The sequence below is a fragment of the Penicillium chrysogenum genome (assembly GCF_028827035.1).
Source record: "Penicillium chrysogenum strain IBT 35668 chromosome Unknown utg000001l_segment0_segment0, whole genome shotgun sequence".
Lineage (NCBI taxonomy): Eukaryota > Fungi > Ascomycota > Eurotiomycetes > Eurotiales > Aspergillaceae > Penicillium > Penicillium chrysogenum.
Window position 1 is genome coordinate 7,237,415 of NW_026622749.1, and position 21,467 is coordinate 7,258,881.

Here is a 21,467-nt window from a genome sequence, read left to right on the forward strand (position 1 = left end):
TAAAACCGAGGTGTTTATCTAATGGTATTGGGGGATGTACATGATTTCAATTTACAATATTGGGCATATTCAACTTGTCTGGTTCTTAATTTCCAAAGGACTCAACTGTGTTTGCTTTCTTTGCTCGTTGTCTAGATGTGTAACCAACAACAATCCAACCCAAGTCATGACCACATATAAAACAAAAATCCACAAGCTTATTTCTTCTTTCCACCAACTTTCTTGCCAGTCTTCCCCAAAGCTGCGGCGCGCATACGATCCTCCCGCTCCTGGGCGGCTTGAGCTCGTTCCTTGGCCTGCTCATCCTTCTCCTCCTTCTCAGCCAACTTGCGCAGGCGCTCCGCCTCACGCTGCTCACGGATAACGGCGAGACGAGCCAGATCCGCTTTCGCCTCATCGGTCTTACCCTCGGCATGCAGCTTCTGGTAACGCTCGCGAGCCTGCTGGGCCTGGACGGCCTCACGCTCGCGTCGGGACAATTGTGAGATATCCTTGACCTTGGCGGCCTTCTTGGGCTCAGCAGTGGGCTCAGCGGCCTTCAGGGTTTGCGAGCGGGACTTGGCAGTGTGGTTGGGGTTGGCGGGAAGGTCGTTGTCGGATTCTTCCGAGTCCGAAGGGGGTAAATCCCCAGGTTGGGCAGGTCCTTGGCCTCGTTTCTTCAATGCGGCTGCCTTCTTAGCTTTGGCGGCTGCGCGGCGCTCCTCGCGGGTTCCTGTTGTGGATGACTCGGTAGGCTTAGACTCGTCCTCGCTGGATTCCTCGGTGCTTTCTTCTTCGGACGAAGAATCTTCGTCGCCCGATGACTTGATTTGGTCACCAGGCTCCTATGAGAGATATCACGGTCAGATTGCTGTTGTGGAACTTGAGTTAATAGGGGGTTGGGAGTCCGCTTACGCGCCAGAGACCCATCTGGTTACCATCCTTGTCTAATGGCTGGAGATCTCTGCTGAAGTGCTTGCCTCCTACTCATGATCAGCTTCGAGTATCTCGCACTCTGCAGGCGCACACGACACACCTCCTCGAGTGGGCTTGGAGAATTTTCCTCCACGACCGCGGGGCGCCATATTGATATGTAGAAAATACGTGGGAACTTTGAAACGAGGCTCAAGTAATGTATATCTCTATATCTCTATATCGAGAAACGAGTTAGCGGGGATGGGAGTTTCGCACACAATGGAGGGGCAAAGGTGGGGTGTCGCTTCACAGTTTCTCATAGAATGTCAAAAATGAACACAACCTACCTGGAGAATTCAAAATATTTTGCCAAAGACTTGAAATGTGAGAAAGATGAGAAGTTCAAGAGTCACGAGTCAAGGCATTAAATCACATGTGGGGACATTTTCTTCTCGTCAAACCACAACTCGTTGATTTGTTAAGACATACAACATCCATCCAATATATATACCTACCTAGGCCTAGGTAGCTAGGACATTCATTATCATTATATCTATTCCTGACTAAGTACATAACATCTTATAATATCCTATTTCTCAAACTCGAGTCAGACCTGTGCCCACCTTGGTCACTCGGGCTCCAATTAATGTCAATCCACCAAGTAGGATCGCAGATCCCATGAACATTTGCGCATACAGGTAGTTGCCATTACCGCGAACAACTAGCTCACCGGCAATAGGAGACCCTATAAGGGCCGCCACTGCTACCACGCTGAGCACCATACCCATGCGGACACCGATCTTCTTCATATCAGTAGTGAGGGTGCTGAGGGTGGCTGGGAACAACGATTGAATACCTGCAGCAAAGAGGCCATAAAATGCGGCAAATGTCCACAGTCCGGACATACCGTTAACCGCCGCCCAGCAGTAGCCAACCAAGGCCGTCGCGAAACTGAACGGAATCAACAGGTTGAGAGGACCGGTGAACTGATCAGCAAGCAGGTTAGGGACCAACCGCCCGATCAATCCGACTCCATTCATTACCAGGAGCAAATCAATGGATCGATCATTTGACACGCCGATGATGTTACGACTGAAGCTGCCGATGTAGAAAAAGCCAACATATAGGCCCCAGAAGTTCATGAACATGCCAATTGCAAACAGCAAGTAAGGCAGCTCGGTGAAGGCAGCCCACTCAACAATTGGACCAGTCTTGCGTGGAGGAAGACGCTGCTTGAGGAACAGGACACAGGGAGTCAGCGTTGCTACCGAGATAAAGCCGAGCGTGCGCATTGTCCACCCATATCCGACTTGCGGTAACATCTTCATGATAACAGCCGGGAAAACCAGACCCCCCGTCGCGGAACCCGACGCAACGATCCCAATAGCGATGCCACGGTTCTTGGCGAAATAAGTCGAGACCAAAGCCAAAGTTGGGCAGAACATGAGTCCACACCCAATTCCTTGGCCAATACCCTGTGCTAGGAATAGCTGCCAGTACTTTGTGCAGAGCGAGGTCATAAAGATACTGAAGCATTCCAAGATAGCACCACAGGCCAGAGTAAATGTGAAATAGCCGGCATCGGTAGCCCTGCCGGAGAAAGTGCCAATAAAAAACAACAAAAAGATCTGGATACTCCCGACCCAGGAGATATCTGATGGTGGATGTCCCAGTGTCTGGGAATAGTATGTCTGGAAGACGCCGAAGCTATTGATGTAACCCCATGTATTGAAGATGACGAAATGCGCGAGAGCGACCTGCGACCAAGCCTGAAATCCACCGTCCGGAGGAGGACCGAGATCTTTGCCAGATTCCCGAGTGCGCACTGCCGATAGTGTACGGTTCAAAGCGCTGGTGTTGGTGGGGATGTGAGAAAGGTTGGGTTGATGGCCAATGGTTGACTCTTCGTCTGAGGAATGGCGAGTATGGCTTTGATCTACGCTCTCGTTCTTTTCGGTTTGATCTTGGCCATGTTCTTCAATCATACTGGAGGGTTTGGAGATCTTGGAGGCCATATTAGAAGTTGACAAGAGTTCATCTGCCTCTTTTTGATGCGTCCAAGTGCAGAGCTCTAAAAATAAACAAGATACTCTTTTCAAATGAGTCAAACTAAATGGGAAAAGAAAATTCATTACGGAGATCCTTCCGATGGTCTATTCGCAGAGATGGCCGCCTTCCGATGACAGATGGGTCCACTTCCGAGTGAGCATGCAGGTGTCTTCCTTTTTACGTGTCTATGGTTGTCTTGTATATTATATTTTGCATATTTGTGATTTGATGATTTCATTAGTCTCGTGGTTTAATTATGTCTTGGTCTTGTAGTAGAGTATAACTACAAAGGTACCTACCTAGGTAGATAGAGTAACTATATAGGGTTGTCATATATCCAATTTCCCATCTTTATACTCTCTTTAACTCGTTTTCCAAGCTATATAACCTCTAATACCTACCTTATATCTACCTAGGTATATATATGTACTATATATCTTATATCAAACCCCACACTCGAGATGGCGCAATCCCGGGGTCCCCGCAAAAACGGCTGTCTCGGATAGCCACAGTACATGTACCTACGTACATATATATGTCTACATGTATCTTGTACATCTTGGACAATTGTAACGCGGAAAATTCAATAACTTTCTAACATGTACATACACGTGAGTCTATACGAAACCTTCGATGGCAAAGGACCTGTCTTATGGGGTAAGGGGGAGCATAAACTGGAGTCAAGCAAGCTAAAACAATGGAGGGTAATGCTTGTATAAAAACCCTTAAAACAGTGCGCGCTTGTCTTAATATGAGACGAATGGCCCCTCTACTAGTAATAGACCAAACCATCTCCAAGACCCGTGTGGTGATAAATTCTGACATGCCAAATCTGAAACAGATGCCAAGCTAGAATTCCTATACTTGGCTGTGGCGGGTAATCATGGGCTGGTCGGTCCCAAGTGTTGTTTAAGTCTCAGTGATCTTGGTTGGCGCTGCTAAAAAGCATCTGAATTGATCCAATAACGTCGGCCGGTTCCAATAAGTGCCAGCTGGCGTCAGTTTGCTTTGAGCTGGCACCCACTGTCACTGAGTAAACGTGGTCGCGTGGCAGATCAAACTTCTTGAGGGCTCGGAACATATCTAAGTTGTACGTTAATTCACAGTTCCAGCATGAATGATGGTGATCACTCTTTACCTTCATCGGTGAAGTCGTCACCCAAGCATAGGATGAACTCCGGTGCCTTCCCTGGGGCCGTGCCATATTCGTCGACCAACCGCGTGGCGATAAACCCCTTGTTCACAAAGGTCGGTCGGACCTCTAGATTGGCTTTACCTGCCATTACTTCCACATCCCACCGTTTGGCGACAGAGTCCTCCAAGGTCTTTCGACACTCGCGAGCCTGGAACGCACCGTACTCTGGGTCTGCGCGACGATAGTGCCAGGTTAATGCTACCCGTTTCCGTTCAATGAACGAACCCTGGGTTCGCTCCGTGTAATGTTGGAAAACTTCAACTACTTCCTTCTGCCATCCCATATTGCTTCTCTCCGCCAGATTCTCCCAATCCTCAGATCCGGGCTTTCGGATAAAACAACCGTGCTCGGCACTCAGCCCAAGTTCTGGGATATGGCCCATCCACTCGTCCAGGAAAGCCTGATCGCGTCCACTGATGATCCACACGGCATTTCGTGGGTCGGCTGATAGGCTCTTCAGAGTACGGAGTACCCGATCTGAAGGAATGGCCGCCTGGGGATCCTTGACGATTGGCGTCAATGTGCCATCGTAGTCGAACATGAACAGCCGTCGGCGAGCCTTGCGGTACTGCTTCATTAGTTTTGCACGATCGAGTGCAGGCGTAGCGACCGATTGGTCAAAGGATGAAAGGTTGGTCAGTAGGCGATTGAGGTACTGCCTGGACCACATAGAAACTGTGTTGGTCACCACATGCTTGTATAGCTTGAGGTGTTGCTCTTTTCGCTGCTCGTCTGGCATATTCAATGCTTGATTGATCGCTCCAGCCACTCCAACCATATCCCACGGGTTGATGTGGATGGCACTGGGCAGGGTGCCCGCAGTACCGGAGAATTCAGAAAGAATTAAAGGGCTGTGGTTGGTCTGCTGACAGACAATATATTCCAGACTCGTTGTGTTCATGCCATCTCGCACCGTAGTGATTAGTCCGACATCGGCTACACGCAGCAGAGCGAAGTACTCGCGCGGGGACAAATATTGCGGATAGTACTGGACGGGCGAGAAACTCAAAGAGCCAAATCTTCCATTGATGGTCGAAACCAAGTTGGATATTTGGCCAGCGATCTTGTTGTCTGGGTCTTCCTTCTCTTCTTCCACGCTAGTTGGACTCGTCACCTGGATGAGGACAACTTTGTCACGCCATTCCGGGTAGCGCTCCAGGAAAATTTCGAATGCCTGCAGCTTCTGCGCGACGCCGCGAACACTGTCCAGCCGGTCGCGGCCGACGATGATTTTCTTTCCAGCATAGAGTTTGCGAATACCCAACACGGTCTTCTCAATATCGGGAGCCCCAAAGGCGGCTTTTTGAATCGAACGTGCGTCGATTCCAATAGGGAAGACATCCACTGCAACATGGGCCCCGTAGGCATCAACCCCAGCAGAGTTAGACTCAAAGCCCAAAACCCGCGTGCAGCACGAGGTAAAGTGTCGAGAATAGGAGAATGTTTGGAATCCGATCATGTTGGCACCCAGGACTCCCTCTAGGATCTCCTTACGCTTCGCAAGACACCGGACAAATTCGCTGCTGGGAAAGGGCGAGTGTAAGAAGAATCCCACGTAGATATTCGGGATACGTTGCCGCAGCAGACTGGGCAGAAGGAACAAATGATAATCATGAACCCAGACCACGTCTCCTGCTTGATATTCCTCCACGATGCGATCCGCAAACAACTGGTTCAGGCGCACATAGTCGGCCCACCACCGTCGCTCAGACCGGCCATCTGTCGGGCCATGTTGTTTATAGTGTAGTAGAGGGTATAGCTCACGTTCGGCGTAACGGCGCCATCTCCCTTGATCCTTCAGCAGAATAGTCTCTTCTGGTTCTTCTGATGCATCCGACAACCACACAGGCAATACCCGACCATGACGACCCGAGCTCAATTGTTCATCGAGTCGTTCTCGGTCCCGTTGGGTGACACTAATTCCCTCCACCAATGGATGTGCGGGTGGCTTCTTGGTTCCATCCACCGGAACAGGCGCAGCAGCCTTGTTCAACTGTTGGTTAGCAACAAGGTTACTGGGAGTTAGGGGTGCCTTGACTGCAGAATTGGGATGTATTTGCTGCAAGGTTGATTTCATGTCCACAGCAGGCTCGACCTCCCCGGTCCAGCCTACCAACGTGTGTGACCAAGAAGTCTCATCCGAGGCGAGATGTGCAAATGAATCGAACAGCGCTGAAGTACCAGAGCGCGACTTGAGCGTCTGTTATCCGGTCAGCCAATACGATCTCCTAGAATAAATAGAACCATGCACATACCCAGTCTGATCCCGATTGGAAGTTGAGCTTGTATGGTATGCAGAAAGCGGCGCTGATGAGGCGGCCACTCAAACGAAGTCCTGGGTGTTGTACGCGTGGATCAGTCTCAGGGGACATGGGAGAGTCTGAGGTCAAGCTTAAGCGGCGCAACAGATCCATGCCGGATGAGCCTCTCCCTGCAGTCTGCACCGGCTGGGACTTGGTCTCAGACGGGTCGGTGGTTACGGCCTTGGCCCCGGGGAGACCGTCAAAGTATGAAGGGGCCTCGCTTGACATCTTCTCCAGACCAGGTGTCGAATTGGTCGCTTGGATGTATGCTTCATTCTTGAGGGCCCTTAATCCAGGCCCAACGAGGACAGGGTTTGGCTGGTCATCGGGAACCTGCGCGGGGCTCTCTGGTTGGGACATGACGAGCAGCCGAGCAGCACTTATATGGATGGGAAGATTGAGGATGAGATCCGACGTGTTGCAATTAGCCTGCGAGAGTTAGGCTACAATTGTCACATGCACCAAGGTCCGGGGAAATCTTGACGTCGGTGAGTTGGGAATGGGGGAAGATGGTACAAGAGTACATACCTCGGGGGGTTAGGACTGAGTCGAGAAGCAAGATCCGGGGGAAAATAGACTATCGCAAGAAAGCCATGGACTGTGTAAGAAAGATAATCAAATCGAAAACAGACAGACTATATGTAAAGAAAAGGAGGAACAGGAAATAGTAAGGATGGAGGGGCAAGCGGTGAAGTCTTATCGAGAGTTATCGAAGGGAATGACCTGGAAGCCGATTAGACCACCTTAAAGATCTTTTTCGAATTCACAAATTCAAATGGGTAATATTAATATAGAAACTGGTTTAAGAAGATAGAGAGAGTATGGAGGGGAATTTGTGGATATTTCCTCAGTGCTACGTCATGTATGCATTTCTTTTTCCTTTCTATACTGTATACTGTATATTGTATGTTGTAAGTTGTTAAGGTACTTCTATGTATTCTTTGACCTATATCAAAGTATTTGGACTCTGAATGTACTCAGGTACAGGTAGAACATCATTCTATATACATCGATGTAGATATTTAAAGAAACATTTGAACCGAACTGGTTAAAACTGCAAATACAATTGAGTCACATGGCTGTTTCTGCCTGAGGCATGCAATATTTGAATAAAGTCGAGCGAAATAATCTTGGAAAGCTGCATGCATCCTCGGCATGGTGACATCCACTCCGGTGTCCTCCTTTACTCTCTTTAAATGCCCTAATACTGTTATGCAGATTTTGAGCCTACCTTTACGCATCCGTCCCTCTCACCTCTTTCGCCCATTCCATAGCTCTGTTGCGGCAGCCAAGACTCCCGATGTCTTTGCCAACAGCCTCCGGAAGACCCTAGAGGCCCATCGGTCCGCAAATCGATCTCGTTTGATCCGCAAAATTTACCCCATTGAAGATCCCCCGGGACTCTGGCGGCCTGAGATCCCACCTGAGAGTCGCGCCGGCTACCAACCACCTGCGGAACCAGCCCTACCGGACTCGGAATATTCCCCTGATACTCCTGATCCGGCATCCAGAAAACGCCAGAAAAAACGCAAAAGTCATGTGGATATATCATCTCACCAATCACTCAATAATCAATATGGAGAAGATGCGATTCAACCTGCAGGAACAGGTCGTCCGGCACAGAGTCCATGGCTGAGAGATTTGGAGCTGCCTCGCGCCAATGCCGAGATCACTCTGGATGCCGAAATTCGAGCATTGGATCAATACCTGACCCCAAGAGCTCAGGAACAATCTCGCATAGAGAAGCTTAGGATGGAGGTAGCCTCACTTCTCAAAGCAGTGGTCCCACATGCTCCAAGAGTCATTGGATCGCATTGCACGGGCCTTGTACTAGCACACTCGGATCTTGACTTTATACTACCATATGAAGACCTTCCTAGATCACTAGAGCGTGATCGAAGACCGAGCCCCACGCGGCCTCAGATCCAAGATGCCCACATCCGCCTTCTGCGTCAAGTTCAAAGAGCTCTACAGCACACCGATACATTCAGCGACCATGTCAAACTATCTGACAAGCGAAACCCTTCACTATCCGCTCGCCACCGGCCGACTGGGCTGCTGCTACAATTCTATTGTGGCGAGGGTATCCCTGCCATCACGGAGTATCTGCAAGATTATCAGGCCGAATATCCTGCCCTACGACCTCTGTACGCAGTAACACGCACATTGCTAGAGGCACGTGGTCTCTTTGGCTCACCGCAGGCGAGCATTGGACCTGATGCGCTAGCCATGCTCATCGTGGCATTCCTGAAGATGAACCATGGCCGGTTTCCCGGGCCTAATAACTTGGGCGAACAGTTCCTTGCCCTTCTGCAGTTCTACGGCACTCAGATTGACCTCCAGTCTGTCGGCATCGCCGTGGATCCCCCGGGACTTTTCAGCGCAGACATGTTACCTGTAGCTTTCAATGCTGATGAACCTGCCCATCAGCGCGGCCAGCGTTCTCTGATCAGCGCCAAGCGGACTGCTGCGGCGAAGCGGAATTTTTTGGTTGCGCAACGATTATGCATACAAGACCCTACTCATTACATGAATGATCTAGGCCGGTCGTGTACTCGGACTTCTGAGTTACAGAGTGCATTTGCAGCTGCGCATCAGCAGCTTTGTCACTCGTGTGATGAATGGGCAAACGACGGCAACATCAAGACCCCAAGTGTCCTTGCCACTACTCTACAGGCTAATTTTGATACCCTAGAGAAGGTGCGCAATCAACTCGCGTACCTCTAGTTGAAGGTGTAATCTAGCGGTAGATCAAGCGATCAGCTATTAATCCAACTAAGATACCCATCTACGTCTTATCGGAACATGTAGTAATCGTTCGAGGCAATACGTAAATACGTACTCGCATATTTGTACTCGTCTATAATTTTGGCGTCGGATTCTCTTTGTGATCACTGAACAAAGAAACAGTTGATGTCGTCGTCCCCCTCGATCCCTATCATAAAGCAAGATCATTTCAATTCTGGGAATTCTCTGTCAGTTTCTTCTTTCTCACTAATTCAACACCAAAACCCAAAAACAACGCTGTAGGCTACATTTTCACTTGAGAGTACTCAGGTGCCTTTAAGTGTCTTAAGGGCACTTCCAAGGTTGCCCAGGCCCCCGTGCCCATTTGATTACTAAGACTATCGGACGCGGACGCGACGCGACCTCGGGACTATCAGTTCGTGGGGGTCTTTTGTGGCCGAAAACCGCGACAATCAGCTAAGATTGACGAGCCTGCTCGCTATGCTAGCCGCTGGCTTTGGCTGATAACTATTTGTCCAAATGCCATCCCGCAAGCGCGTGCAGACGCCTACGGACTCCGACGAGGAAAGCGATGGGTCCGACCAGCCAGTCATGAGTTCTTCAGTACGATTCCAGCAAATATGAGTTTAAGCTGAGCTAACAGTCACAGAGGAAACGACAGAGGACAAATTCAGAGAGCTCAACGGACTCGGAATATCCAACCTCTTCCAGCGCTGTTACCAACGTCGCTGATTCACTTCTAGCCGTCAACGACGATGCGCTACTCGACGACGAAGACGAGCTAGAGCTCCGCCAGACCCAGATCATACAAGAAAAATACTCGCATCTAATAGACGAGGCCAACGTACCCGCCGAACATGGAATTCTCGAACGTGTTGAGTGCTACAATTTCATGTGTCATGATCACTTTTACGTTGAGCTGGGACCTCTGATCAACTTTATCGTTGGAAAGAACGGCAGCGGCAAGAGTGCGATCCTGACAGCGATCACCCTTTGTCTAGGTGGCAAAGCCTCTGCGACAAATCGTGGCCAAAGCCTTAAAAGTTTTATCAAGGAGGGCAAGGAGAATAGCACAATCATCGTTCGCATCAAGAACCAAGGCGACGGTGCCTATTTGGCAGACGATTTTGGGAAAACCATTATTGTCGAGCGTCATTTCTCCCGAAGCGGCACCAGCGGGTTCAAGGTCAAGTCAGAGAATGGACGCATCGTCTCGACTAAAAAGGGCGACCTAGATGCTATCACGGACTACTTTTCGCTACAGATCGAAAACCCTATGAACGTACTTTCTCAAGATATGGCCCGTCAGTTCTTGAGTACATCAAGCCCAGCTGAGAAATACAAATTCTTCGTCAAAGGCGTCCAGTTGGAACAGCTTGATAACGATTACCGACTAGTGGAGGAATCCCTTGACTCAATTGAGGAGAAGCTCCGAACATCGACCCAAGATGTACAGGTCCTCCAAAACCGCAAGGAATTGGCCAAGAAAAAGCTCGAGATTTCCGACCAGCACGATTCTCTGCGAAGACGGATCAGAAATATCCGAGGCCAAATGGCTTGGGCTCAAGTTGAAGAGCAAGAAAGAGTTAGTCCCACCTTACCGCATCTCTGATAATTGGCTGACAAGACAGATGGAAATCTCACTCACCGAACAAATCGCCGAGGCAGATCGGAAAATTGCTGAGGCCGAGTCTCGCCTCACTCGGTTTGATGCTGCCTTTGATGGAGTCGCCGCGGAGGAAACAGCCGCGGGTGAGCATTCCTGGCGAGCTGCCGTGGCAGTGAATGAGGCCCAGGATGAAAGAGATAAAATAAAGGAAAAATTGGACGCTGAGATGGCCGGCCGGCATGACCTACAGGTACGTCCTTCCAGTCACCGTGATATACCTTCCCTGACTGTTTTGTATAGGCAGAACAACGCCAGATTAGGGAATACCTCAAAGCCGCCGAGTCGACAATTCAGGATACCCAGCAAAAAGTGGACGCTGAGAACCAGCGCCTCGCTGACGCGAGCGACGGCGGCTACGCTCGAAAACAAGCCGAGTGTGAACAGGCCGCCAATGACGCTTCTGCTGCTAAAAGGGAATACGAAGAGCATCGTCAAGGTGCCGCTCGCCTACGGGAAGATGCTGAAGCTGCCGAGAGAGATTTCACAGAAGCAAAAGGTCCGCTTGAACAGAAAAAACGCGAGATCGCTCAAGCGGAGAACCAACTTCGGAATCTCACTAGAGAAGGCGGATCGAGACAATCCGGCTTCCATGCCAGAATGCCTGCACTCCTCAAAGCCATTCAACAAGAACAATCATGGGAGTCACGCCCTGTCGGCCCAATTGGTCACCACGTCACTCTGCTTGAACCAAAGTGGTCGTCTATTTTGGAAAGAGTGTTTGGTGGCACGCTTGCTAGCTTCATTGTTTCGTCCAAAAATGACATGAAACTTCTTTTCGATATCATGCGGCGGGTTCAGTGGTGAGTTTGACCGGAGGTACATGTTGGAACTGAAGCTGACCTGACCCGACAGCAACTGTCCAATCTTCATTGGCTCTGGTGGCCATTTGGATACCACGGCACATGAACCAGACCCCCAATACAAGACTGTGTTACGAACACTTCAGGTAGCCACCTTCACTCCTTCCACGATTTATGAAATGCGCTGACCTTTCAGATCGACAACGAATTAGTGCGGCGACAACTGATCATCAATCATGGGATTGAACAAATGCTGTTGATCGAGGATGTAAACGAAGCCTCCACTGTACTATTCGACGGTGCAAGACCAATAAACGTTAAGCGTTGCTACTCTATTGATTCAAAAGATCGACGTCGTGGACTCCATCTTTCATACAGTCGAGCCGGAGAACCGAGTCAGGGTCCTGTTATGGGGTGGACTGACGGCCCGCGCATGGAATCCGACGTGGCGTTGCAAATCAAGTAAGTATGCCCTCTTCATTGGAACCCGTGACATTGGCTAATGGCTCTAGCGCACAACGTGACATTATTGCCGACCTCCAACGCCAACAGAAGGACATCGAACAGTCATTGGTAACTGCCCGGTCACGCGTCGAGGCCTGTAAACAGGCATCAGCTCAACACGTAAGAACCGAGAAAGATCTGCAAATTCAAATGCAACGAATGGAAGATCATGCCGAGGGACTCAGAGACGCATTGGACAAAGAGAACGCCGAGGATGGCCGCATTGATGCCCTTTTGGCAGCATTGAAGGAAGCCGAAGACGAGAAGCAGCTCAATGAGGGATCATACAAGGATAGCGAGGCGGCCATGAAAGCCACGCTGCAGACTCTCAAAGAAATTCGGCGGGAACTATCCGCCAAAGACTCTGAGCTTGGAACCCTCCGGGAAAAACTACAAGTTGCCGAAAGCGAGCAAAATCTTGTGAAAACGAAACAAACCAAAATCCTTGACGAGAAGAACGAGGCTGTTCGACTTATTGACCAAGATAAACAGACCAAGGCTGCAATCGAGGCGAGAAAAGAAGTGGTGAAAGCACGGGTTATTGAATACAATGAAAAGGCCAACTTGGTCTCTTCTCGAGTTCCTGTGGACGAAGGAGAAACACCCGGCAGCCTCGACAAGAAACTTGATAAACTAAGCCGTGATCTGGATCGTTACAACCTGGAGTATGTCTCTTTGCAGCTTACCGTTTGCCAGAAAAACTGACAAGTCAACAGGTTGGGAAGTTCTCGAGAGGAAATTGCTGCTGAGGCAACAAGGACTGCAGCAACCTATGATCGAGCCTTGCAGCAACTTGAACAATTTTCAGCCTTGAGTCAGGTAATTACCCTTTTTTTTTTTTTTTTTATAAATATGGTTTATTTCGTTTTTCGTTTGTTTTTGCCTGGTCTAACATTTGTTTAGGCCCTGAAAGATACCCTTCAGAACCGTAAGAAGAGATGGGAAATCTTCAGATCCCATATCTCATCTCGAGCCAAAGCTCAATTCACCTACCTCTTGAGTGAGAGAAGTTTCCGTGGTCGGCTACTGGCTGACCATACCAACAAACTTCTGGATTTACAAGTAAGACTGTTCACCAAAACCTGAGGGAAATGGACCGGTCAATGCTGACTACTGTCTAGGTTGAACCCGATATCACCAAAGATGATAGCACCGGAAGAGGTGCGAAGACATTGTCCGGTGGAGAAAAGTCATTCTCGCAAGTTTGTCTGTTGTTGTCTCTCTGGGAAGCTATGGGATCTCCAATCCGTTGTCTTGATGAATTGTAAGTTCTCTTCATATTTGAATTTGTTAATTGTTACAATGCTGACTTTGAAAAAAAGTGATGTGTATATGGATCATATCAACCGAAAGATGGCGATTGACATGCTTGTAAGTGCCACTTCTCCTTCCTATGGAATATTTGCTGACTGTTCTAGATGGTTGCCGCCAGAAGATCTATCGGACGACAGTTCATTCTGATCACGCCTGGTAGCAAGACCGATATCACCATTTCTGCAGATGTCAAAGTGAAGGAATTGGCAGAGCCAGAGCGTGGGCAAACGACACTAAGCTTCCGACGCTGAAACTCCGTTGGTTAATCTTATTTGCAGCGAAATACCCTTTGAAGAAATGCCATGTTTATTTGATTATTTGAAATTTATTCTCATATCTTCCAAGGTTGTGATTGTGATTGTGATGTATTCTCATTCGTACCTTCGTAGTAAATAGTAGTGGAGTGGCACGTGACGGTGACCAGTGGAACGTTTGGCTTCACCTCTTTACCTCAAACCTCTTCGCTCCCCGCCATCACAATCTCAACCTCTACCCTTTCCTTTTTCCTCTTTCTCCCTCTTGTCAACAAACCTGGTTTCTACCATTCTTTATCCTATCTGTGAACTCTCCCAGCTTTGGTATCAGAGATCTTTCTTGGTTCCACACAGAAGCTTCATTTCATTGAATACCCAATCTCCTCGTCCCCTTACAACCTGACTTTATTGGTTTCGGTGAACATCTCTCTCCTCTCCTCATATCGCCGTCACCTCGATCCTCTTCAAAAATATTCCTCTTCTAGCTTCCGCACACATCATTTTACACATAACCTTGATCGCAAACAAAATCGGTCACCTCACTTGCTTCCCATCTCCTTAGCACTTTATCATCACAATGGCCGACGCGCTTGCTGCACAACTTGGCAATACTAAGCTGTAAGTCAATTGCGTTTTCGGTTGTTTTTTTGCCCTTTTTTTGGGTTTTCTTTTCGCTCCTGCAAAAACAGATAAATCTGACTCGCCCAGGGAAGCAACCTCAGAGCAAAGACTGCAGGACACATTGAACCTCCCCCCTAAAGATGCTCGCCCACAAACTGAGGTTAGTATTTTATTAGTGTCAGCCAGTGACGAAATATTGACTCTGAGTAGGATGTCACTGCCACAAAAGGCCTCGAATTCGAGGACTTCTACATCAAACGTGAACTTATGATGGGCATTTTTGAGGCTGGATTTGAAAAGCCCTCCCCTATCCAAGAAGAAACGATACCAGTTGCCCTCACAGGCAGAGATATCTTGGCCCGAGCTAAGAACGGTACCGGAAAAACCGCTGCCTTTGTTATTCCCACCCTCGAGCGCATCAACCCCAAAAGTACAAAGACCCAAGCCTTGATCCTGGTCCCCACACGAGAGCTCGCACTGCAGACATCACAGGTCTGCAAGACCCTAGGCAAACACCTGGGTATCAATGTCATGGTCACCACCGGTGGAACTGGTTTGATGGATGACATTATCCGGTTGAATGACCCCGTTCATATTCTGGTGGGAACGCCCGGACGAGTACTGGATTTGGCTAGCAAAGGTGTCGCCGACTTGTCCGAATGCCCGACGTTCGTGATGGACGAGGCGGATAAATTGCTGTCTCCCGAGTTCACTCCTGTGATTGAGCAACTTATGTCCTTCCACCCCAAGGATCGCCAGGTCATGCTCTTCAGTGCCACTTTCCCTTTGATCGTCAAGTCATTCAAAGATAAGCACATGCGCAACCCGTACGAGATCAACCTTATGGACGAACTTACCCTGCGCGGTATCACCCAGTACTATGCTTTCGTTGAGGAGAAGCAAAAGGTCCATTGCCTGAACACTCTATTCTCCAAGCTTCAGATCAACCAGTCGATCATTTTCTGTAACTCAACCAACCGGGTTGAGCTTCTGGCCAAAAAAGATCACCGAACTCGGCTATTCGTGCTTTTACTCTCATGCTCGGATGCTTCAGCAGCACCGTAACCGAGTCTTCCATGACTTCCGCAATGGCGTATGTCGCAATTTGGTTTGCTCTGACCTGCTGACTCGTGGTATCGATATTCAAGCAGTCAACGTTGTGATCAACTTTGATTTCCCGAAGAACGCGGAGACCTATCTTCACCGTATCGGTCGTTCCGGTCGTTTCGGACACTTGGGTCTCGCCATTAACCTCATCAACTGGGAGGATCGGTTCAATCTGTACAAGATTGAGCAAGAACTGGGCACTGAAATTCAGCCCATTCCTCAGAATATTGACAAGAAGCTTTATGTCTATGATTCTCCCGAGAACATCCCTCGGCCCATCTCCAACCCTCCACCCCAGACTGGAGCTGGATCCGTGAACATGAACGGAGACCGTCAACCTCGTCGGAACAACCACAATGGCCAACCGCAAATTCAACAACATGGTCAACAGCATGGCCAGCAGCAGGGTCAACAGCATGGTGGGCAACATGGCCAATACTACAATAATCGGGGACGCGGCTCTTACCGTGGCCGTGGACAGGGCCAACGTCGTGGGGCACAAAATGACGCCAACCGGATCACATTTGGTCAACCGAATCCAGGTCAACCCCAGGCGCCCATCTCGTAGGCCAAGCCACGCCCGAGCCACACTTTTCTTTCGTATCGCTGCGCTTTGGTTTCCTCGATTCTCTTATTCTATTCCGCTCTATCTTCGAGATCCTGTCCGGCTATCCCGGCATTGATTATCCGGTCATAATGATACGGGAGTGCAATGTATCATATGTCTTTTCCGTTCCGGTCCCTTATCCCAATGAGTTGGATCCTTGAGGAAAATGCATTTTCGGCGCCTACGCTCTTCGTTTTTCCGAGGCTGTATTCTGTGTTTCGGGGATTTGCAAGGCAAACGGCGTTCCACAGGATAAGCGTCTCGTGCGAATGTGTCCCAGGGGGACTTCTGTTTTTATTTTCCCTACGCAACGAGTGATGATCTCACCCTTTACCGACCTTTCGTTGGCAGGCTGGAGTCCTCCCACCACTCTACCATGCTTAACCCCATTCCTGCCTACACTCACTTTGTGTGATTGCCGTTGTTAGAGACACGGTGAACACCACTCTCCCACTCAGAAAAAAAAACCAAGAAAAAAAGAAGAAAAAAAAGGAGGAGCACTAGTTGCTTAACGGATCTAGGTAGATTCAGCTAGTGAATTGACAATATCCCTCCAATTCGTTCTTTAATACATAGGGGTTTTTTAACCTGGTAGTCTTCAGTATAAATGAGTGTATGAGTGTAAAAGAAAGGGCTAATCCAACAATTGCGGTAATGGCACGTGCCGAAGGCCGTATATCGCTAGATCTCCGAGGTTCGGCGACTGCAATTCCTCCAACCAAATAATGGCGACGGTGAATAAGGATCAAAAGGCTAAGGTTTGTTCCTTGTTCTCAATAATTGATTCAGCTTGAAGCTCACCAACAAATAGCCCAGCGCCCTTCGCTCCATCATTGCGGGGTCCACCGCCGGAGCCGTGGAGATCGGTAAAGAGCTCAATGACTCCCCTTACCAGGCCGCTAGCTAATCATATATACCACAGCGATCACATACCCGGCCGAATGTATGATCTGTTGGATGTCCTACAACAATAATTGCTAATTCTATGCAGTTGCAAAAACCCGGACACAACTCAATCGCCAGCTTACCCCCGGACAAAAGCTACCATGGCCACCATTCGGAAGCCAGTGGTATGCAGGATGTACAACGCTGATTATTGGAAACTCACTCAAGGCTGGAATTCGTGCGTCTACTTGTCACAATTGCACAGGGTGCCGGGCGCCGCTAATACATACTAGGGTTCGTCGCTTTCGATGCCATAAAATCGGTTCTCCAGGATGAGAACGGCAAGATCTCAGGACCAAGGACGGTTGTTGCTGGATTTGGTGCTGGATTCACCGAGTCCCTTTTCGCCGTCACCCCCTTTGAAAGCATCAAGACTCAATTGTAAGTTTCCCGTCCTATTCCTGGCTGGCTCGAAACTGACCAAACTATAGGATCGACGACCGAAAGTCTGCCAACCCTCGGATGCGTGGTTTCTTACACGGTAGCAAGATCATTTTCCAGGAAAGAGGTGTCAGGGGCTTCTTCCAAGGCTTTGTGCCCACTACAGCAAGACAGGCCGCCAACTCGGCCACCCGATTCACAGCCTACACAACATTGAAGCAGTTTGCAGAGGGCTATACGGCGCCAGGCGAAAAGCTGGGCACTGCAGCCACCTTTGGAATTGGTGGACTCGCAGGGCTCATCACTGTGTAAGACTTGGTCTCTAAAGAAGATCGAAAGACAGATCTGAACTAACATGAATTAGTTATGTGACCCAACCATTGGACACGGTCAAGACAAGGTTAATACCCCCACGGGCTAATGGGTAGACAAAATGCTAACAATATTAGAATGCAATCACTTGAGGCTAGCAAGCATTACAAGAACAGCATTGTTTGCGCAACAAGAATCATCAAGGATGAAGGTGTCTTCACTTTGTGGTCTGGCGCCATGCCACGACTTGCGAGATTGATCATGAGTGGAGGAATTGTGTTCACCATGTTTGTGACCGACCCGAGTCATACTATGAAAGTTGCTAACTACTGGACAGGTATGAGAAGGCTATGGATGGGCTGGACATGTTGGATCCGGAGAGAAAGTATTTGTAGAACATCAATAGACTCGGGCTTAATAGTATACATGGTATCTTTGTACATGAAAAAAAGAAGAAGAAGAATGACTCTGCTATTTACTCTTCGCGTTTGCCATATCCTCGGCAACCATAGCCTCAACTTCGCTATCAGCCATCCAGGTCCGCACACTGTCCATCACAGTCTCCAGACCATCACCGCCATCAAGAATACCATCCAGATTGTGGATCGTGATCCCCGTGCGATGGTCAGTACAACGACTTTGACCAAAATTGTAGGTTCGAATCTTATCACCTCGACCCATTTTGGCCACACCACCAAGTATACCTCGTCTGAGCTGCATAAGCTCTTGCTCGCGGGCTTCTTGTCGGGCTTCGGCCAGCTTTGCCCGTAGCACCTGCCACGCTTTCCTCCGATTAGCCTGCTGAGACCGTTCGTCTTGCATGGAGACAACCGTATTCGTGGGGATATGGGTCAGTCGAATGGCGGACTCGGTTTTGTTGACGTGTTGCCCACCAGCACCTCCAGCCCTCATCTTTTCAACCCGCACCTCTTGTGGGTCAATGTAGTAATCGCTGCTTGGATCTTCAAAGTTCAAGGCATTATCCATCTCGCTGGTGTCCTCTGGGAAACTCGGCAAGACCATTACGCTGACGGCGCTGGTATGGGTGCGACCCTTAGTTTCGGTTGCGGGTACTCTCTGCACCCTGTGTACCCCCGATTCAGTCCGTAATATATCGTATGCACCATTGGCTTGAATTTCAATTACCGCTTCACTGAGACGGTCTTCAGACGGGCCGACCTCTGTGTCCTGCTTCAAAATCGTTGGACGGAGGCCCCTTCGGGAGCAAAAAGCAACGTACATCCGTAACATCTCAAAAGCGAACAAGCCTGCTTCATCCCCGCCTGCACCTGGTCGGATTTCGAGTAAGCAGGGAAGGTCTGCAAATGGGTGTCGCGGAATGAGAGCCTTCTTCAGCCGGTCTGATATCGAAGGCAAGGCATCACGACTGCTCTCGAGGTCTTCGGTTGCCAAAGACCGTAGTTCAGCATCGGTGTTGGGATCGGTCAATAGGGAGTTGAGTTCGACGATAGACTAGCGTAATCAGTAGAAACTCCAACACACAAAATGTCTTCAAGGCGCATACATCGTTGGCATTGACCCATTCTTTCAAGATATTTGCAACCGGTGCCAGTTCGCCGGCTCGCTTGGCAGTTTTTGCGTCAAATGACTCTCCCAATCGTTCCGCAAGCTTTGTATGTTCAGCTGCAAGTAGGCGGGCTCTGGTTAAAAGAGCTGGAGACAAGGCAGAATCGGATGCTTCCTCGCAATTAGCATATATTGACCAGAAAGTAACCAACCCAGTTCTTACTGGTATGTAAACCTCGCAAGGGTGACAATTTCAGACCAAGCCTAGGCCGCAAGATACTTCGACATATTGACTTGACAAGCATACTTCGAGTCAGAGAATCATCGAAGTTCAAAATTCGGAGCGAAAGCGATTGGAGACAATTCCATGTCACATGACGGTAACGGAACGATACGAGGCGTAAAGGCCACGGAGTATGCATGTGCTCATCCACAGCTTCGACTTCCTTGTTCTTTGCGCTTTTGCACTTTGCTATTTTTGTCTTGAGTTTTTGGATTATGACCCTATTCCTGTGCTCCTAGGGAGACTGATTCTGCAACCAAAACCCTCGTTTACACCTCCATTACTGCGTCACTTGCCATACTTCCCCGATATGCTCGTTTCCTTGGAATCACTCACGGCCTTTCTGGCTTGTGTCTCGGCTGGATACGCCCTTCAAATCCCTTCAGATACACCCATCTCTGAATTGATCTCTTCCGCCAAAGCACACCTCGCGCAGGGCTCACCCCGAGATGCCGTGGTATACTTCGACGCCGCCGTCTCCCGCGACCCAACCAACTATATCACTATCTTCCAGCGTGGCGCAGCTTATCTTTCCATCGGCAAAAACTCACAAGCCTCAAGTGACTTTGATCGTGTCCTAGAACTCAAGCCGAACTTCGAGGGTGCCCTTCTACAGCGATCCCGCTTGAACGCACGCTCCGCGCATTGGCAAGAGGCCTTACAGGATCTCGAGCGAGCCGGTAAAAAGTCGACGGATGATTACAAGGAATTAGAAGCTGCACGGGATGCGGCCACCTTGGCTCTCAATGCCGAAAAGCAGGGCGCCTGGGAGACGTGTGTCTCGGAGGCAAATGTGGCCATTCTAAAGGCAAATACGGCACTGCCCCTGCGGCAGGCTCGAGCCCATTGTCACTTTGAAAAAGGCGAGACGGAAGAAGCGCTCAGTGATTTAGCACATGTTCTACAAATGTCCCCGAGCTTGGTTGAACCTCACCTGCAAATGTCGTCCATGCTGTTCTACTCTCTGGGGGACAGTGACCGCGGCCTTGCTCAAATCCGTAAATGTCTTCATGCTGATCCCGACTCAAAACCGTGCAACCGTCTCTATCGACGTGAACGGAAGCTTGCCAAACAGCTAGAAAAATTGCATACGGCCCTGGGCGCACGCAAATTCAGCAATGCAGCAAATCTCATGGTCGGCGACAGTGAATCCAGTGGACTGATTGCAGATGTCAAGGCCGATGTTGAAGAAGCAAGACAGGCTAACCATATTCATCGCCTGGCACCCAATAATCTTTATACGTTCCTGGTCGAGAAGACCTGCGAGGCTTACCGTGAAGTGAGTACCCACGTCACATGGCTTGGTTTCTGTCACTAATATATCCCAAGATGCGTATGATCAAAAAGGCAGGTCCTTACTGCGCCGAAGCCCTCCAGCTTGTTCCTCACTCACTTGCCGGGCTTCTGTATAAGGCCCAGACCGCTTTGGACGAGGATCGATTTGAGGACGCCATACGTACGCTCGAATTGGCCAAGGAACACCACCCCAGTTCTCAAGAAGTGCAATCTCTCCAACAAAAGGCTCAGACCCTCCTCAAGCGTTCCAAGCAGAAAGATTACTACAAGGTCCTGGGTATCAGCCGTGATGCGGATGATCGGACGATCAAACGTGCGTATCGCCAGTTAGTGAAGCAACATCACCCTGATAAGGCCAACGCCCAAGGTGTAAGCAAGGAAGAAGCAGAGAAAAGGATGGCAGCCATCAACGAAGCCTACGAGGTTCTATCAGACTCCGAACTCCGAACACGGTTTGACAACGGCGACGACCCCAATGATCCTGAATCGCAGCAGCGGGGCAATCCGTTCCAGGGCAACCCATTCGGTGGAGGTCAACAGTTCTTCTTCCAACAGGGCGGTCCGCAATTCCAGGGGGGTTTCAAATTCCCTGGTGGATTCCGCTGATCTTGGATTGTCTTCTTTATTGCGGTGGAACATACCAGGTGTTCATGGAGTT

The 21,467-nt window shown here is 49.4% G+C and overlaps 9 protein-coding genes across 9 annotated transcripts; 5 read left to right on the plus strand and 4 right to left on the minus strand.

Annotated features, from left to right (window-relative positions):
• Positions 1 to 197: 197 nt before the first annotated feature.
• Positions 198 to 1,064, minus strand: N7489_002875 (PDGFA associated 1 family protein; the record flags this gene model as incomplete). The annotated part of the gene is made up of 3 exons (XM_056708630.1): positions 198 to 824; positions 895 to 962; positions 1,016 to 1,064. The coding sequence occupies 3 exons, from the start codon at positions 1,062 to 1,064 to the stop codon at positions 198 to 200; spliced, it is 744 nt and encodes a 247-aa protein (XP_056572932.1).
• Positions 1,065 to 1,490: 426 nt separating this feature from the next.
• N7489_002876 (putative MFS monocarboxylate transporter) lies at positions 1,491 to 2,909 on the minus strand (the record flags this gene model as incomplete). The annotated part of the gene is made up of 1 exon (XM_056708631.1): positions 1,491 to 2,909. One exon carries the CDS (start codon positions 2,907 to 2,909, stop codon positions 1,491 to 1,493), a length of 1,419 nt encoding a protein of 472 aa, XP_056572933.1.
• A 950-nt stretch (positions 2,910 to 3,859) lies between these two features.
• Positions 3,860 to 6,801, minus strand: orlA (putative alpha,alpha-trehalose-phosphate synthase subunit Tps2; the record flags this gene model as incomplete). The annotated part of the gene is made up of 3 exons (XM_056708632.1): positions 3,860 to 4,026; positions 4,082 to 6,338; positions 6,394 to 6,801. The coding sequence occupies 3 exons, from the start codon at positions 6,799 to 6,801 to the stop codon at positions 3,860 to 3,862; spliced, it is 2,832 nt and encodes a 943-aa protein (XP_056572934.1).
• A 795-nt stretch (positions 6,802 to 7,596) lies between these two features.
• Positions 7,597 to 9,168, plus strand: N7489_002878 (uncharacterized protein; the record flags this gene model as incomplete). The annotated part of the gene is made up of 1 exon (XM_056708633.1): positions 7,597 to 9,168. One exon carries the CDS (start codon positions 7,597 to 7,599, stop codon positions 9,166 to 9,168), a length of 1,572 nt encoding a protein of 523 aa, XP_056572935.1.
• A 540-nt stretch (positions 9,169 to 9,708) lies between these two features.
• On the plus strand, positions 9,709 to 13,727 carry N7489_002879 (DNA repair protein SMC6; the record flags this gene model as incomplete). The annotated part of the gene is made up of 12 exons (XM_056708634.1): positions 9,709 to 9,792; positions 9,839 to 10,774; positions 10,821 to 11,048; positions 11,099 to 11,658; positions 11,711 to 11,804; positions 11,855 to 12,120; positions 12,171 to 12,827; positions 12,879 to 12,981; positions 13,066 to 13,224; positions 13,284 to 13,426; positions 13,485 to 13,533; positions 13,581 to 13,727. 12 exons carry the CDS (start codon positions 9,709 to 9,711, stop codon positions 13,725 to 13,727), a joined length of 3,426 nt encoding a protein of 1,141 aa, XP_056572936.1.
• A 566-nt stretch (positions 13,728 to 14,293) lies between these two features.
• dhh1 (DExD/H-box ATP-dependent RNA helicase DHH1) lies at positions 14,294 to 16,026 on the plus strand (the record flags this gene model as incomplete). The annotated part of the gene is made up of 4 exons (XM_056708635.1): positions 14,294 to 14,348; positions 14,439 to 14,511; positions 14,562 to 15,374; positions 15,406 to 16,026. The coding sequence occupies exons 1-4, from the start codon at positions 14,308 to 14,310 to the stop codon at positions 16,024 to 16,026; spliced, it is 1,548 nt and encodes a 515-aa protein (XP_056572937.1). The 5' UTR covers positions 14,294 to 14,307.
• A 764-nt stretch (positions 16,027 to 16,790) lies between these two features.
• N7489_002881 (putative mitochondrial tricarboxylate transporter (Ctp)) lies at positions 16,791 to 18,116 on the plus strand (the record flags this gene model as incomplete). The annotated part of the gene is made up of 9 exons (XM_056708636.1): positions 16,791 to 16,823; positions 16,877 to 16,931; positions 16,988 to 17,008; positions 17,057 to 17,188; positions 17,244 to 17,391; positions 17,442 to 17,699; positions 17,756 to 17,791; positions 17,841 to 17,990; positions 18,041 to 18,116. The coding sequence occupies 9 exons, from the start codon at positions 16,791 to 16,793 to the stop codon at positions 18,096 to 18,098; spliced, it is 891 nt and encodes a 296-aa protein (XP_056572938.1). The 3' UTR covers positions 18,099 to 18,116.
• A 58-nt stretch (positions 18,117 to 18,174) lies between these two features.
• N7489_002882 (putative mitochondrial translation release factor (RF-1)) lies at positions 18,175 to 19,652 on the minus strand (the record flags this gene model as incomplete). Its single annotated transcript, XM_056708637.1, has 3 exons — positions 18,175 to 19,176; positions 19,229 to 19,401; positions 19,454 to 19,652. The coding sequence occupies 3 exons, from the start codon at positions 19,650 to 19,652 to the stop codon at positions 18,175 to 18,177; spliced, it is 1,374 nt and encodes a 457-aa protein (XP_056572939.1).
• Positions 19,647 to 21,415, plus strand: N7489_002883 (DnaJ and TPR domain protein; the record flags this gene model as incomplete). Its single annotated transcript, XM_056708638.1, has 2 exons — positions 19,647 to 20,792; positions 20,843 to 21,415. 2 exons carry the CDS (start codon positions 19,647 to 19,649, stop codon positions 21,413 to 21,415), a joined length of 1,719 nt encoding a protein of 572 aa, XP_056572940.1.
• Positions 21,416 to 21,467: the final 52 nt, after the last annotated feature.